This window comes from Lepus europaeus, chromosome 18 (assembly GCF_033115175.1).
Source record: "Lepus europaeus isolate LE1 chromosome 18, mLepTim1.pri, whole genome shotgun sequence".
NCBI lineage: Eukaryota > Metazoa > Chordata > Mammalia > Lagomorpha > Leporidae > Lepus > Lepus europaeus.
The window spans coordinates 36,033,154-36,051,013 of NC_084844.1; the positions used below are offsets into that span (position 1 = coordinate 36,033,154).

At 39.1% G+C, this 17,860-nt stretch overlaps 1 protein-coding gene across 6 annotated transcripts in view; it reads right to left on the minus strand.

Annotated features, from left to right (window-relative positions):
* The window catches only part of BCAS3 (BCAS3 microtubule associated cell migration factor), a 602,204-nt gene that overhangs the window by 306,402 nt on the left and 277,942 nt on the right, over positions 1 to 17,860 (minus strand). For all 6 annotated transcript variants that reach the window (XM_062215515.1, XM_062215514.1, XM_062215517.1 and 3 more), the window contains 2 exons: positions 15,716 to 15,881; positions 13,432 to 13,532 (listed from right to left, as the gene is read on the minus strand). In XM_062215515.1, coding sequence (XP_062071499.1) covers positions 13,432 to 13,532; positions 15,716 to 15,881 — 267 coding nt within the window. The remainder of the gene's footprint in view (positions 1 to 13,431; positions 13,533 to 15,715; positions 15,882 to 17,860) is intronic.

Consider the following 17,860-nt stretch of genomic DNA (forward strand, 5'->3'; position numbering starts at 1 on the left):
ATTAAAAACGCAGGTTTTGGGGTCAGCATCATGGAGTTGCAGGCAGAGGCATGGCCTGCGACACTAGCATCCCATTTGAGCACTGGTTCAAGTCCTGGGTGCTCCACTCCCAATCAATAGCCCAACTGTTTGGGCCTCTGCCACCCATGTGGGAGACTTGGATGAAGCTCCTGGCTCCTGGTTTCAGCCTGACCCAGCCATGTCCATTTTGGCCCTCTAGGGAGTGAACCAGTGGATGAAGAATCAATCAATCAATCTCTCTCTCTCTGTGTGTGTGTATGTGTGTGTAACTGACCTTCAAAATAAAAGAATAAATTTTAAAAAAATGCACATTTCACAATCATTGGGTTAAAAGAGGCTGAAATATAAAAATGTGTCCATATTAATGATATAGCTTATTTTAAAATAGGCATATTTTAAAAAGCATAGAAAAAAAGGCATACACATATTAATTTGAATGTATTCCTAGAAATAAAGAATAGTACAAAAATTCAACTTCCTTTTAATGTACTCGGGGAGGCAGAGAAAGATGGCCCAAACTCTTAAAACTCTACCACCCATTTGGCAGACCTGGATAGAGTTCTAGGCTCCTGGCTCCAGCCTGGCCCAGATCTGGCTGTTGCAGCATTTGGAGAGTGAACCAATGGATGCAGGGTTTGTCTCTCTCTTTCTCTCCTTCTCTCTTTCTCTGTCACTCCGCCTTTCAAATAAATACCTCTTATTTTTAAAAAGTATTTTATTTATTTATTCGAGAGGTAGAATAACTGACAGAGAAAGGGAGAGATAGTGAGAGAGGTCTTCCATCTGCTGGTTACTCCCCAAATGGCCAGAGCTGGGCCAATATGAAGCCAGGAACCAGGGGCTGCTTCTTGGTCTCCCATGCAGATACAGGAGCCCAAGCACTTGGGCCATCTTCTACTGCTTTCCCAGGCCATAGAAGAGAGCTGGATCAGAAGAGAATCAGCCGGGATATGAACCAGTATCCTTATAGGATGCCAGTACTGCAGGTGGAGGCTTAGCCTACTAAGCCACAGCATTAGCCCCAATACCTCTTTTTTAAAATGTTTAAAAGACATACATTTTCTAGAAACAACTGCATAAGTACCTTTATTTCTATTATTTCACATTCAGGAATTATTATTGATCCTGTCACTACATTAAAATATAAAAGTGAGACAAAGATCTTGACAAAGACCTTGACTTTTGATGTTGAAGCTGTTATCCCACTCTTTTAACATGTCTTGGTTCTGAATTTTCGTAAGTTTCAGAACAAGTTGCAAGATTAGAGAGCAAAGATCCCCAAAATCTGAATGTTGGAAAGGACCTTCAGTCTTTTTAAAATTACAAACATGATGAAATTAAAGTATAGAAAATAATGACTCGTTCAAGGTAAGAACTCTATTAAGGAGGTCAGAACCATCTACGTCTAAGGCCTTGCCATGTCTGAGTATAAACACATGCCGGAGCAGTCACAAATCTGTAAGGGTATCTGGGAAATCATGAACATGCAAAAACAAGACAAACAGAGGTGAGACTGAAAATTGAGCTCAAGGCTGAGCTAAGGGTTTCCCTGGTATTTTCTGGAATATTTTTAAAACCACTATGTACTCAGAAGAGCTTCAAACATATCTTTTAGCCCAGAAGAATTCTTTTTTTAATTATTTAAAGGACAGTCACTAAGAGCAGTGCTTGTATTAATGACAAAGAGGTGTAGATACGCATACAGGCAACACTACCATAAAGTAGAGACTTTCGCTTTAGCAAAATCCATATTTATATGATTACATTTCCTATGGTTGAGAGCAGTTATAATTAATGGATTTCCCTCCTTCTCCTAATGCAACCATTTGTCAATTCAAATACAGAATGCCCAATCAATTCTGATGTATTTAGTAAGCAATTTGTCAAACAGTGCTACAATCCACCTTACATATTAATTCTTGTCACAGAAAGAGTCCTAACAACTATAGAGCTTTCCGTAACTGTTCTGGAGAGAAAAGTCGGTGTGTGGACTCAAAGATGCTTTGTGCAGAGATGACACCCTGGCCCCCAAATCTGGGACCAAGCAGTAGGACATCGCTCAACAGGAAACCGCACTGCTGTAGTAAGACAACTGGGTCTACTGGACACAGGGCGTCTAAACCATGGAAACAAACTGTGCTCAAATCCCTGTGTGTCACATATTTTTAATAAATAATTAATTAATTGCATGACAACAAATACAAAATAAGTAAGCTTTTACAAAGAGCAGTTTATTAATGTAAAATACGCATTTTAAACTTTAAAAATGATTAAAAAATTTTGTATTTCATCAAAGTATTTTAAAGACTTCAAAGGGTAAACTAAAATTTTAACTTATACTCTCAAAGGCTTTTCATACAACTTGCTAAAGAAGTTGTTCTCAACCTCTTATTTTCCTGTCCCAACATACTTCAAAATCATGACTGACTCCTATTGGTATGTAACACAGATACTAAAATAAGGTCCAAATCTGCATCAGACAGTAAATTAGACCAAGGAAGGATGGATGACTGAATTCTTTTCCAAGCTTCCATGGGAGGCTTGATTACAAGCACTTGGGGCATAACAGAGGCTAAAAAACAAGTTTTAAACGTGTCCAGATAACCTGCAGAGCTACTCTGGGTACATCTGGTAAAGATTCCCAGAAATGAGGGCTTTCTCCACTCGATATAACTAAGATTTTATATAGTTCTCTATCAGAAAATGCAAAATCAGAAATGAAGGCAAGCTATTTCTAGAAAACGAAAGTGAAAAACCTGGCCAAAAAAAAAAAAAAAACCCTTTAGAGTTAGAAGAATAAGGCAGAAAGAAAAGAAAGGACTATTGCATTCATTTTATAGGCTTTAGGCTACCCTTGGCCCATTTATGAACCATTATAGGGCAAAGGAAAAAATGTTGACAGAGTGATTTGGCACAAGGCTGTGTATTTATTTAAAAACCTGCAATGTACACTGGTCCTGCAGACTGCCAGACATCCCATTGTTTCATATGCCTGCCGAGAAAGGTACCCTATGTGTCAGAAAAGCACACTGAATATTTCTCAACGACCCAAGGGGCAGAGGTCACTTATTATAAATGGATAATGAGACCTAATGCAGTGCTCTGAATATGGACAAAGAAAGGGTCTATCCATAGCCCCTGGTGGATTGGTCATTCAGGCTTTTATTTCCTCCACACACTTAATGGAGTCCAACAATTGACAGAAATTCTATAGAGAAGGCTGAAACTGAGAGAAACAACTGTATTCTAACTCTGATAGACAGACACAAATAGTGACCATGAAATGGCGCCAGAACTCCTGTTACCACTAACATAGCAGACAGCTATAGCATTCTCCCTGAATTTCCATTTAGTCATATATTAGCAATTAACTTAACTGGTGAAAGTGATAGCATATCAAGCCACGAACTGCTGCCAGAATCAAGCCATTATATTCCCACAGGTAAGCAGAGACAGGTCATTCTATTTTAGCTTCTTATTTTTGGAGAAAAAGGCAAAAAGGATACACCTGTATCCTCCATCCCCTATCTCCACTATCTGTTTGTCAAAATGCTCATTCAAGGGTATCAGTATCCACATGATAGATGGGATTAAGAAAATGACATCAGAAGCAGACAAATTGATGAATTAATGGCATTATTAGCAACAGACCAGTTTTCCTTAATCTTTCAGAACCAATGACTGATTTCAGTGAAATATGCCAATACAAAGTAATAAATATTACTAGTATCAATAGAAGAAGAATGTTCACTCTTAATTGTATCTGAAAAATAGTAGTCATTAAACAAATTGAAAGGATATGGTGTTAACAATCTCATGCAGAACTCTGTAAATCAAAGTATGAAAGGCATTTAGAAATTTTTAAAAACTGATTATAGGGGGCTGGCACTGTGGTGTACAGGGTAAAGCCACCGCCTGAGATGCCAGCATCCCATACGGGCTTCGGTGCGTTTCCCGGTTCTCCACTTCTGGTCTGTTCCCTGCTAATGGCCTGGGAAGAGCAGCAGATGGGCAGGGTGGGTGGGTGGGCCCCTGCTGCCCACGTGGGGGACCATGAAGAAGCTCCTGATTTCTGCCTTCAGCCTGGCCCAACCTCCAGCGGTTGCAACCATATGGGGAGCGAACCAGTGGGTGGAAAATCTCCCTTTCTCTCTACCTCTTCCTTTCTCTCTGTAACTCTCACTTTCAAATAAATAAATAATTTTTTTTTCAAGAAGTCTTATTATATACTATTTAAATTTTAGGAACAATTATGACTAGAAGGTGATTTGACATGCAAAACATTTCTTTTTACAGGAAATTACAGAAAATGCCAAGATTCCTTTCAGAATGAGGTGAATATGAAAAGGACTTTGGATGTTCTCAAAGATCTTCAATGACAGCAAAGTTCCACGTCTGAAGATCTAATAAAGAGAAGATGGAAATAAGGAGTAGTACGTACACCAGAAGCACAAAGTGAAGAGGGCATTCTATTGCAGACTTCTCAATCTATTACTTAGCATGCAGACTGCTGATGGCACTGTCATTTAACTACTTCACATCCTTTCATTGAACAAGAAGCTTCAGTTTTACAATGTGCCCACCAAGTTTATGTCATATCCATGACTTTAACTCTTATTTTCTTTCTATTTTTTTTTTTTAAAGATTTTATTTATTTGAGAGGCAGAGTTACAGACAGGGAGAAGGAGAGACAGAGAGAAAGGTCTCCCATCCTCTGGTTTACTCCCCAAACAGCCAGAGTTTGGCAGATCTGAAGCCAGGAGCCAGGAGCCTCCCACGTGGATTCAGAGGCCCAAGCACTTGGGCAACCTTCTAAGGCTTTCCCAGGCCACAAGCAGAGAGCTGGCTCAGAAGAGGAGCAGCTGGGACACACGAACCTGCACTCTCATGAGATGTAGGCACCACAGGCAGAGGCTTAGCCTACTAATGCCACAGTGCTGGCCCCAACTCTTTGTTTCTTATGATAAACACCTTTCACTTCACCAAAATCATCTCTCTGTGGAATGACATGTGTCAACTGTTATGAGGGGACACTAGAAAGTTCATAAGAAAATACATACCAACTTTAATTCGGTTTTTCCAACAACATTTTGAAAATTCCACATATGAAATCGTCAAATGTAATTCACTCATAGGCAATTTCTTAACCAACTAAGATTTGAAAATGAACAGAGCAGCGTGACACACCCTATTGCCAACAATGGACTATAAACACTCTTTAAATAAGTCTTACATTACAAGTTTCCTCTATAAAAGCAAAACATTTCTTTCTTCCCCTTCCACCCTTACTCACTCTTGGGCAAATATTTATCATGGACAATGCAAGGAAATATTGTTGAGTACCTCCAATTTGGTACATACCACAACAGCAATGCAATCCAGGATGTTAGGTTGAATCTACTGCGACATCTAACAGAGAACAGTTCAGAAGAAAAATGATGCCTATGTAACCATTCTTACAGACTACTGACAACGCCCACGATGGAGAAGACCAGTATTTTATTTTTTTAACTTTTTGTGTCATTGTTCTTTCTGTAGGTTGGTACTAGCAACATGCATAAATTGTTTCAGTATTGAATTGCAAAGCCAAGGAGATATTAAAATATTCTAAAGGAAATTAAATTCTACACTCAAACATATGACTTCATATCAGAAAGAAAAATGTAGTCTCACAATTGTGGCTAACAAGCCAGCAGAACAAAACTTAGGAATTAAACTCCCTATAATCTAACATTATTCATTACTGACTTCTGATGCTAGTACTTCTACATGTAAAACAAAACTATCCCTAGTTTTAAGTACTATCTACTTCATTGCTTATAAAGACAAGATTAAAATGCTGGTTAAACACAATACATTAATAAAGTAGTACCCAACGGTGACTGACAATAGATTTACTGTTCTTTAGAATAATAAAACTGATTAGTTTTTCAAAAGTAACACTAATACTTCAAAGTCAGGTTTCAGTTAGATTTTTAATATGATTAATTCACTTCACTATGCTCTTTGCTAATTCCCAAAGCCTGGGCCCATAACTTCCTTTACATCATTCTCTTAAGGTACTGTTCCAAAGTCACGGGCTTTCACTTCTCATCTGCTGCATCTAACATATCTGCTTGTCTGGAGTTCCACAACACACGTACACAGTAAGAAAAGAAATGGCCAAAACGGGCTTCTGGACGTGATAAATATGGTATCTGGGAATAAAAATATGTTCAATGAAATAAAAAATAAAGAACAGAAGAATTAATATATTTAAAGTCCTGGAAATAACTGAGCAAACATTCAGTAAGCAGGGAAAGTATGTGGTTACCATTCAATGTAGCTGGATTAATAGGAAAGAAGAACAAAAAATACATCTGAAGACAGATCAGATAAAAATTGTCAAATCTGAAGAAAACAATAAACCCACAGATCAAAGAATTCCACAAACTCCAGAAATTATACAATTTCATTAATTTTTCTGTTTTTTCTATTTCAATGATTTGCATTATTACTCTTAGTATTTCTTTTTCCCCTGTTTTTTGTGCTTCATTAATGTCATCAAGTTGCTCAACGTGGAGCTTCAGACATCAAGTGTTTCCTTTTTATACTATGGGCACTTAGCCATATAAACTTTCCCTTAACAACTCATTGGGATCAACCCCACATACATTGTTTTTTAAATGATTACAAATTCATGAGAGTTGTGAAATAGAACAGCTATTTTATGTTCACCCTTCTCTCTGGGGTGCAAAACCAGGGAATTTCAATTTAGGTGTCATATTTCTTTACATAATACAGTTTTGTTTTGTTTTTTTGGACAGGCAGAGTGGACAATGAGAGAGAGAGAAAGATCTTCCTTTTGCTGTTGGTTCACCCTCCAATGGCCACCGCGGCCGGCGCACTACAGCCGGCGCATGGCACTGATCCGAAGCCAGGAGCCAGGGTGCTTCTCCTGGTCTCCCATGGGGTGCAGGGCCCAAGCACTTGGGCTATCCTCCACTGCCTTCCCGGGCCACAGCAGAGAGCTGGCCTGGAAGAGGAGCAACTGGGACAGAATCCGGTGCCCCGACCGGGACTAGAACCCAGTGTGCCGGTGCCGCAGGCGGAGGATTAGCCTATTGAGCCGCGGCGCCAGCCACATAATACAGTTTTACAAATACAGTTTTATGCACACTAATTTGATGTAGGTATACATTCAGTTTTTTTACATGTCTAAGTTTAGGTGGCCTCCACTACAACAAAGATACAAAACGGTTCCATCACAACAAGCACCTATGTTGTTCAAACCACCTATCTGCACATTCAGTGCTGCGCCAGGCCGAACCAAGAGGTTCATCCAGATCTCCCATATGGGTGGCAGGGGCCCAAGCAATTGGGTCATCTGATGCTGCTTTTCTCAGGCCATTAGCAGGGAGCTGGATCAGAAGTGGAGTAGCACTCACATGGGACGCCAGCATCGCAGGTGGAGGCTTTACCTGCTACACCACAGTGCTGGCCTCCCCATGTGTTAAATTTTTTAATAATTAGAAGATCATATGTATTTACCCATGCTTGCAGCATCACCAATGCTCTACATTCTTTTCCAGCTGTTGTAATTATTTTTCTATTTGAACAGATTCTCTGTAGGGCATATTCACAGCAGGTAGATTCTTTTGGCTTTTATATGTCTGAATTATTTTATTTTATCCTCATTTTTAAATATATTTTGGAAAATAGAATCATAGGTTGACAGTTGTTTTATTAGGCAAACGAATCTGCTTCTTTCTTCTGTGGTATGGAATACACCTTTTCCTCTGGCTGCTTTTAAGATTTTGCTTGTTAATAATAATTTTGAGTAATTTGATTGTGATGCATTCTTGCATGGTTTTGGTCATGTTTCCTGTGTTTAGGATTTATTGATTTTGTTCAACTGATAGTTTGACAGTTAGCACTAATTCTGGAATTTTACTGGGTGTTATTTCTTCTGTCCCAATACTCCAGTTAAATGAGTTTCTGGTCAATGATATATACCATGGTGGTCCCATACATTCCCTGGCCTAGTGAAGCCCCAGCCATCTTAATTTGTGAAAGCACATACTATGATGTTTGCAAAAGAATTAAAACACCTAATGCCACGTTTCTCAGAATGGATCCCATCGGTAAACCACACATGACTATATTGTCTGACAGTTCAGCAATACTTTTTTTTTTTTTTTTTGACAGGTAGAGTGGACAGTGAGAGAGAGAGAGACAGAGAGAAAGGTCTTCCTTTACCATTGGTTCACCCTCCAATGGCCACCGCTGCGGCCAGCGCATCGCGCTGATCTGAAGGCAAGAGCCAGGAGCTTCCTCCTGGTCTCCCATGCAGGTGCAGGACCCAAGCACTTGGGCCATCCTCCACTGCACTCCCAGGCCACAACAGAGAGCTGGACTGGAAGAGGGGCAACCAGGACAAAATCCAGCACCCCGACCAGGACTAGAACCCGGGGTGCTGGCGCTGCAGGCGGAAGATTAGCCTATTGAGCCACGGTGCTGGCCCAGCAATACTCTTTTAAAATTCATTTCTCTCTGCGTTTCATTTGATAATTTCTCTTACTCTGTCTTCAAGTTGACTACCATTTTCCTCTGTAATTTATAATGCATCCTCAATCTAATCCACTGTAGCTGTATATTTAGTGGTTCTTATATCCATGTAACTAATTTCAGTCATTTTTCTATGTTCTACATCCTTACTTTTTTACCATAAGGAATACAGTAATAATACGTCCTTTACTGCCACTGGGCCTGACTCTATGTGAGCACCTGTGTACTCGTAGACTCTCAGGTGGTTGCTTCCTCTGCTTCCTCACACCATTCTACACTCTCTTGAATTTGAGAGGAAGACTCGTGGCACATCCTCAGAGATTTCTCTTTATACAGATCTCCTGTCTGATCACTTGTTCAACAAATTCTAGGTTCAGGTCTCAGGACTGTAAATGATCTTGGGCTCTGTAGGTCATGTGGTCTCTATAGCTATCTCTCACCTAAATGCCCACACAATACATACATGAAATGGTGTGGCTGTGTTCCAAGAAAGCTTTATTTACAGGAAGAGCTCATGGTAGTTTGCTGACACCTGGTCTTCATTGGTTTAGACCCTCCGTAATGTCCCTTCAACTCAGGGAGCCCTCTGGGTTGCACTTGGCTGCCCACCCTCTCCCCGTACCCTGACACAGCCTAGACACTCTGTCATGGAGGTAAACTGAGGCAACTGTAGGGCTTGCCTTATATGTTTCCCATCACCACTGTCCTTCATTTGTGTCCTACTGTCAAGTTAGATGAGAAAACTTTTCACGCCAGTCATTTCTTGTTCTGTTTGCTGTTGTTCCTTCAGGCAGGAAGGTAAATCTGATCTCTGTTATCCTGTCCTTGTGGGGTTCATCCCCTGAACCGGGATCTTAACAGTCAATGGAAATAAAGACCCTATTTTTCCACAATTAGAGATGAAATTGAGGTATATAAAGGTTCTCCTCAGCATTCCTATGTTGCCGCTACAGTCACCCCAAGCACCCATGGAGAGCTGGCTTCAGGACACCTGAAGGCACAAAACCCTGCCCATGCTCAAGTCCTTATAGAAATCATGTAATATTTGCATACAACCCATGTACTTCCTCTCGTACACATGAAGTCATCTTGAGATTACCTATTATTCCTAATAGGATATAAAGGCTATGTAAATAATTGTTGTATTATTTTGGAAATGATGACAGGGAAAAAATTCTTCTTCACTACAAATAAATTTTTCATCCAACATTTTCTATCTGTGATCAGTTGAATCTATGGATGCAGGATACAAGGATACAAGGGGCTGACTGTACATCACCAATAAAACACAGGGAAGTTCAAGGGATCCCAGTTACTCTTCTATCATATATCAATGGAACATTTTCGATGAATGGATGTATATTTCTATTTCTGTTTCAAATAAAATTCAGTATATTGAGGGAGGAACTTCTTATACGCAGAAATCTACTTCACAAAGAAATTTCATGTCTGAAAACTGCACACACTCAAAGCTAATTAATGTCACCACTTAAGAATACTGCTGGAGTTGGAAACGTGGTGCAGCAGGTTAAGCTGCTGTCTGAGTGACGACAGTATCCCATAAGACTACAAGTTCAAGACCCATTTGCTTCACTTCTGATCCAGCTCCCTGCTAATGTGCCTGAGAAAGCAGAGATGAACCAAACACTTGGGCCCCTGCACCCATGGGAGAATCAGACAGAGTTCCAGGCTCCCGGCTTCGGCTGCAGCCATTTGGGGAGTAAACCAGTAGATGGTTCTCTAACTGCCTTTCAAATAAATTTTAAAGTAAAAGAATACTACTCTCATAAAATTATCTGAAAGAAAAGGTGGAAATATCACATAAATAAGACCAGTGTTGGGGCCAGCGCTGTGGCACACTAGGTTAATCTTCCGCCTGCGGTGCCGGTATCCCATATGGGCGCCGGGTTCTAGTTCCGGTTGCTCCTCTTCCAGTCCAGCTCTCTGCTGTGGCCTGGGAAAGCAGTGGAGGATGGCCAAGTGTCCCTGCACCCGGATGGGAGACCAGGAGGGGGCACTTGGCTCCTGGCTTCGGATTGGTGTAGCTCCGGCCATTGAGGCCATTTGGAAAGTGAACCATCTGATAGAAGACCTTTCTCTCTGTCTCTCTCACTGACTCTAACTCTACCTGTCAAATAAATAAATAAATAATCTTTAAAAAAAAATAAGACCAGTGTCTGCTAATAATAATTGATAGAATTAAAAAGGAGAGAATGACCCAACATGGAAAGCAGGATACCCAGCAGACTCATAGAATGGTAACTGCCCTAAACAGCAATATAGCCTCAGAATCAACCTTTAAGGCATTCAGATGTGGCTAAAAATAAAAAGCCCATGAGAGTTTCGCAGGCATGGAAAGCCAAGACACTATGGCAAAAAGTGACCTAAATGAGAGATCTCTGTGAGTGAGATCCTAGTAGAAAGAACAGGCCATCAAAGAAGGAGGTACCTTTCTCTGAAGGGAGGAGAGAACTTCCACTTTGATTATGGCCTTGTCTAAATAAGATCAGAGCTGGCAAACTCAAGAGGCTTCCATAGCCTTGGCAGCTCATGACAAGAGCCTCGGATGATTACTAATGCCATAAGAGTGTCAATTGCTAAATCAACAACAGGAGTCACTGTGTACTTAATCCCCATGTAGGATCTCTATCCTTAACATGTTGTACTATGAGAATTAATGGTAAAAATAGTCTTCAAACAGTACTTTATACTTTGTGTGTCTGTGGGGGTGCAGTCTGTTGAAATCTCTACTTAGTACATAGTATGTTGATCTTCTGTATATAAAGATAATTAAAAATGAATCGTAATGAAGAATGGGATGGGATAGGGAGTAGAAGATGGGATGGTTTGCAGGTAGGAGGGTGGGTATGGGGGGAAAAACCGCTATAATCCAAAAGTTGTACTTTTGAAATTTATATTTATTAAATAAAAGTTTTCTAAAAAAAAAAAAAAGCAAGTATTATCATTGGTATTTTACATTTATCCACTTACTGAGAGGTGATTTTGAACTGGAACCCAGGCCTTTTTATCTATATGCCATTACTAGGACATCAAGATTTCAAAAGATCTAAAATGAGGTGCATTATAAGACTATAAGACTTTGTTATAAATATAGTTAGAAACTACAAAATCATCAATGATACTTGAATTCTCTGTAACTTCTCTGTAATTAATTCTGTAAGAGAATTACTTAAAGCCCTCAACTCACTACAGATCCTATGCCTCTACTCCTGTCTCTGGACTCTTTCGCTGCAACACAGTGCCTGGTGTGATCTTTCTAAAACGCAGTTCTGATTATCTAAGTCCTGTGCTGGAAAACAGAAGACTTGCTACTGCCTACAGTGGTGGGTCCTAAACTACGGACGTGGGGATTTTCGTTGTTCTAAGAACCGGACAAAGGTACTGAGGACAACTGAAATCAAGTGACTTCCATCACCCTTCTCATGAAAACAAAACTGAGACAATTGCAGATTTTTTTGCCCAGATCTTTTTGTTAAATAATTTTTGCTGCTTACTGTTTTGTCTATTAAAGAGTCCTACCTAATAAGTATCAAAATAACAAAACAAGAGCCAGTATTAATTCTGAAAATACCAACTACGACTAATTCAACAATTAGTTATTTCTGGCCCCTTTTAGAGGTAGTGGAAATGTGTCCATGATTTTTATTTCACAGCACAGACTAGTCATTTTTCCCCCTACTTCATTAGAGTTAAATATAAGCTTTAAAAACCTAGACACAACTTCTATATACTCTGTTTCTTGAACCAATCTGAAAACCACTTTCATATTATCCTCTGTGATACCACTGGCAATTTATGTCACTGCTGTCATGGTTGAACACAAACTCCTCCACTGCTAAACCTATCCATTTTATTGTAAGTATTTACTAAATGTCTATCTCTAGAACTCAACAACAAATTCATTGAGGACAGAGCATTATATGATTCATCTTTAAATTAAAAGTGTCTGATACATACTAGGTACTAAATAAATATGTGCTAGAAGAAGAATGAACTCAACCATGCAACAGAGCCAACTACACACTATATTCACGGAGTTTCATAATTCACAGCAATGTCTACAAAATTTTTCTTTTTCATATATATATATATATATATATATATATATGGGAAGTAAAATAATTCTAGAACTATTTTAACTCTTGCTTTATACTGCACCAAGGAAGATAATAATCTGAATACAACAAAACACCATAAAAACATGTCAGTGTTGATTTTTAGGAAGTTTCTTAAAAACATGCAGTACTCAGAGCCATCAAGTTATATTAGGATTCAGTCCATTATACAAAATTAAATTATAATTGTAAGGAATTTTTAATTCCATGATCACAAACTGGTTGACAAATATTGTCTTTTCATGACTTGCAGGTTAAAAAGGCTGTGTATTTAGAAATCAATGGAGTGAAAATCATTACTTCATTATTCTGAGTAAAACTGTATAAAAGGGAGACCTCCTGACACCATTTTCACAGTGAAAAGCGTTTACCTTTTTTCTCCTGTTAGAAACATATTCAAGGTTTTATGAAACTCTTCATCATACCTTAGTATTCTAATATTCTGTTTTAATATTGTGGAACAGCCCACCAGATACTGCCATCAACTTACCTGTAATCATTGCAGGGGTGTATTTCATGGGCAGAGAATAAAAGCAGCCAGAAACATACTTAAAGTATGCTCCGGATCATGGTTTACATCCTATTAAATATCCTTTCGCCTCATTTTAGGGCCTAGGGCATATGGACCAGTTAGTAATATGAATAGATGCTTTAAAAATAAGCATTTTAAGATGAAACCTGAAAAGATCATATGGAAGGGAGGAAAAAAACAATCAGAACTACTTACGGCCAGCAAGCAGGAACTGATAATACTGTACTGCATCTGCAGCCAGGAGCAGAGGGTGGTTTGCATTAAATGGTGGCTGCAATTCATTCCACTGAGGGGTTCTAATGAAACAACAGAAGAATATTGATATTTCAGTTTAATAGATAGGCTACAGATGACAGTCATCCCTTACAGATTCTGACATAAGCTCACACTATTTTTGTGATCATTAAAATAAACTTGTAATCATTAAAATAAATGTGCTGAAACCTGAAACACAAGGCCATCTGCTTCAAAGGAATAAAAAGGTAGCTGTGTATCACACAAACAACAAGGAGTCAATATTAGCTTAACAGCAGAAGATTCTACAATAAGGCAGACAAGGAATTCAGAAGTCCTATACAGAGGAAGTATAGAATTCAAATGTCAAGACAGCGCTGTGGCTTAACAGGCTGATCCTCCGCCTTGTGGTGCCGGCACTCCGGGTTCTAGTCCCGGTTGGGGCGCTGGATTCTATCCTGGTTGCCCCTCTTCCAGGCCAGCTCTCTGCTATGGCCCGGGAAGGCAGTGGAGGATGGCCCAAGTGCTTGGGCCCTGCACCCCATGGGAGACCAGGAGAAGCACCTGGCTCCTGGCTTCGGATCAGCGAGATGCACCGGCCGCAGCGGCCATTGGTGGGTGAACCAATGGCAAAAAGGAAGACCTTTCTCTGTGTCTCTCTCTCTCTCACTATCCACTCTGCCTGTAAAAAAAAAAAAAAAAATGATAATTCAAATGTCAATCTAAGTGGCTCTAATTTTATGTAACTTTTATCCATTTTTAGGCCTCTCTATTAGATTATGTGTACATATATTTTAGGCCCTTATAGAGTATATGTGTTTTTAAAAAAGAATCAGTTTAAAATGGTGTAAAAAATATAGCTATGTAAATGGGTGATTTATTATAGATCTAATTAGGGTCTGACTTCCAAAATAAGCCATTATTTCAACAATGATAGTAAAATAGTTTTAATTAGTTTTATCCACTTCTAAATAAGCTTGATAAATCAGATACTGACCAGATCAATCCAGCATAGTAAAGTAATAGCAGAAAATGATGGAACTTCCAAAAATCAATAAAAGAATATTTTTAAATGTTAAAGGACAGAGATCATGTTCAAATTCATTTGTTTCTATCCCCTTCCATACATATTGGGAATAATTTTTCTCTCCTGGACAACGTACTATTACATTCAGCAACTTTTATTACAGGTTTCATATTCTCCCTCTATGAACTAGCATATAAAAATTCTAATACTTAATAACCAGCATATAAAGATTCTAATACTTAATTCTAATAAGTAAACTTTTTTTATTTACCCTGGTTCTTAATCAACATTTCTACTGTGCTTAGCCATGGTATCTTTGGAACTTCTTTAAAGAAATCTTTGGATCTACTTATATTAGTTTCTATTCCCCTGAATGGCTTTCTATTTTCACTAAGCATGAGACTGCAAATGGGGAAAGCAAAATTCCAGGAAAAGCCAACACAAAGGTGCAAACAGAAAAGACTTCAAAAGCAGGTATTCTCCAAAGACATACAACCAAGAAAATTAAAAACATATGTCCACAGAAAAACCTGGACATGAATGTTCAAAGCAACATTATCGATTACAGCTACAAGGAGAGATGCCCATCAAGTAGTGAATGGGTAAAATGTGATAATATCAACATAATGGGATACTACTTGGTTATAAAAAGGAATGAAGTTCTGATACAGGCTGCAACTTGGATGGACCTTAAAAACATGCTAAATGTAGGAAGCCTGACACAAAAAAAGTATATTGACCAGATTAAGCAAATTCATAAAGACAGAAAGTGAAGAGGAGGTTCCCTAGGGCTGCAGTGTTGGGGGAAAGGGGAGTTCCTGTTACAAGATTTCATTCATTGATGATGAAAACGGACTGCAATGATAGATCACAACTTTGTGAAAAGTCACTACCAATGGGTGAATTTTATTGTATTAAATTATATGCCAAATGCAAAAATAATGAGCTATTGTTTTGCTACAATATTCATTGCTACAATAAGCCACAGACAAAATAATACTATATTATTACATTTGCACAGAATTCTAGATACTGCAAACTACAGTGACAGAAAGGAACACAAGAAAGAGAAACTACAAATGGACACAGAGACATAGGGGTGATAGGTATGTCTCTCATGTTAACTGTGGTTATAATTTCACAGCTTGTATACACATGTCAAAATCCATCACTTCATACACCTCAAGTTTAAAAAAATGAAAAGAAAGGAAGTACAACCTAACCAGAGTCCAGCTGGCTCGAGGGGATGTCATCATTTCCAGTGGAGTGTCATCACTGATCTTGTGGGCAGTGCTCAGGGCTCGTGGCTCCATCGTGTGCTCCACTAAGGTCCCATAGCAACTGATAATGTAGAGAGACTCAACTACAACTTGTTTGGACTGATCTACAAAGAGAAAAACAGAACAGGATGTTTGACAATGGCATCAAATGGGCACAGCATAATGTTTACAAGTTACTGACCTTTTCAGTCCACTCCAGGGGCTACTCAGAGAAAATAAAAAGGCAGCAATCTTTATATGGTGCTTTGTCTTTGCCTAAAGAATGCCTCTAATAAGTAGATGGTAAGGAAAACGGAAATCTGTATGCTGTCAAAATACTCTAAAATTTTAAGCAATCGATTTTAACAATATAACTATTCCCCAAATTCTAATATAAACACTATTCTACATTCCTTTTTATTTGTCTACCATGTAATTAGTCCCATGTTACAAAAACTGAACGATATCGGGTGGGACAGGGAAGGACTGAGCGAACTGCATGAAAGACTACTGCATGCCTAAATCAGACTGCCATCTTATCTACTTTGTTTCAGGAAACTTAAATTTAAAACTTAAATTACTGAATCAAAACAAACAAAAAACACATGATGTGCTGACGTAGCTTCATCAGTTACAACAAATGCACCACTGCAGTGTGGGATGTTGACAATGGAGGAGGCTATGCGTGCGTGGAGATAGGAGGTTTATGGTAAATCCCTGTACCTTCTGTTCAATTTTGCTATGAACCTGAAACTGTCTGAAAAATAAAGCCTATTAAACACACACACACTGCTCTTCCACAAACCCTTATTTCTCGTCTCTCAATGACATCAATGGCTTTCATGGTAAAGGAAGATCAGCCATACCCTGAGAAGTCAGTGGCTGAATATGGATCTAATCAAAGTGACTTTATAAGGAATACACATGTATTCACTACCCAAACAGGTTTGGTCTGCTATCTGGGGGTTTAAAGTAAACCAAAGAGCATATAAAATCACTCATGAATGCTGGGTAGGTCACCTTATCTCTATGTCAGGCGAATCAATTACAGCTGATTTGAGAAAATGGCTAATGACCAGCTAGTGGGACACAAAGGAATAGCAAGTTAAAAGGGTAATTAGAACAGAAGGGAGAACAATTTGAAATCGAGCTTCACAGAAGGTTTTAACTAGTAACAAAAAGTCTTTTTGATAGCATCATTAAACCCAAGGAGGAAACAAAAAAATAAAGATGGGATAAGGAAATAGAAGGCTTGCCTACTTTACAGTATCCTCTCCACTGAGGTAAGGAACCTGCTGTGCCTGAGATCCTGTTACCCAGGAAAGGGTCACTGAAAGGCGAGAACGAGGGAAAGGGCTGACGTCTGCCAGTGGGAAGTGGAGAGGAGAACCATTGGGCCAGGAACAATGCTGCCTGCGCAACCCCACATCAAAGTGCCCCAGTCACAACCCAGTTGGTGACCTACTTTAGGAATACCAAAATAAAAACAGGAAAATCACAACATATTCAAAACTGTATAATTGGGAGGTGAACAAAGACATTCCCTTCTATACAGAGAAAATAACAAACCACACACAAAAACATTAACTATATAAACATTTTAGGTATTGACCCTGGTGATGGACACACAGATTATATAACATAATAACTATATTAACTCAAAGGACCAAAGGAAATAAAAAAAAAGTGTAGCATTCTTTCTAGTGACAGGTTGCTTTTTGTAATTATGTTAAAGAGATAGCAAAGTGGCCAGCATTTTGGCAATGATGTTACAAGCAGTGGCTTGAGATGCCAGCATCCTATATCTGAGTGCTGGTTTGAATCCCAGTGTCCCATTTCCAATCCAGTGCCCTCCTAGTGTACCGGGGAAAGCAGCAGCACACAGCCCAAGTACTTGCTCCCCTGACTCCCATGTGGGAGACCATGATGGAGTTCCTGACTCCTGGCTTCAACCAGACCCAGCCCTGACCAATGCAGCCATTTGGGAAGTGAACCAGAGAATCCAAGATCTTTGTCTCCCTATCTCTCCTCACTCTTTACCCCGTCTTTTACAAATAAATAAAAAGAAATCTTAAACAGAGAGACAGCAGAGTTGCTGAATTTT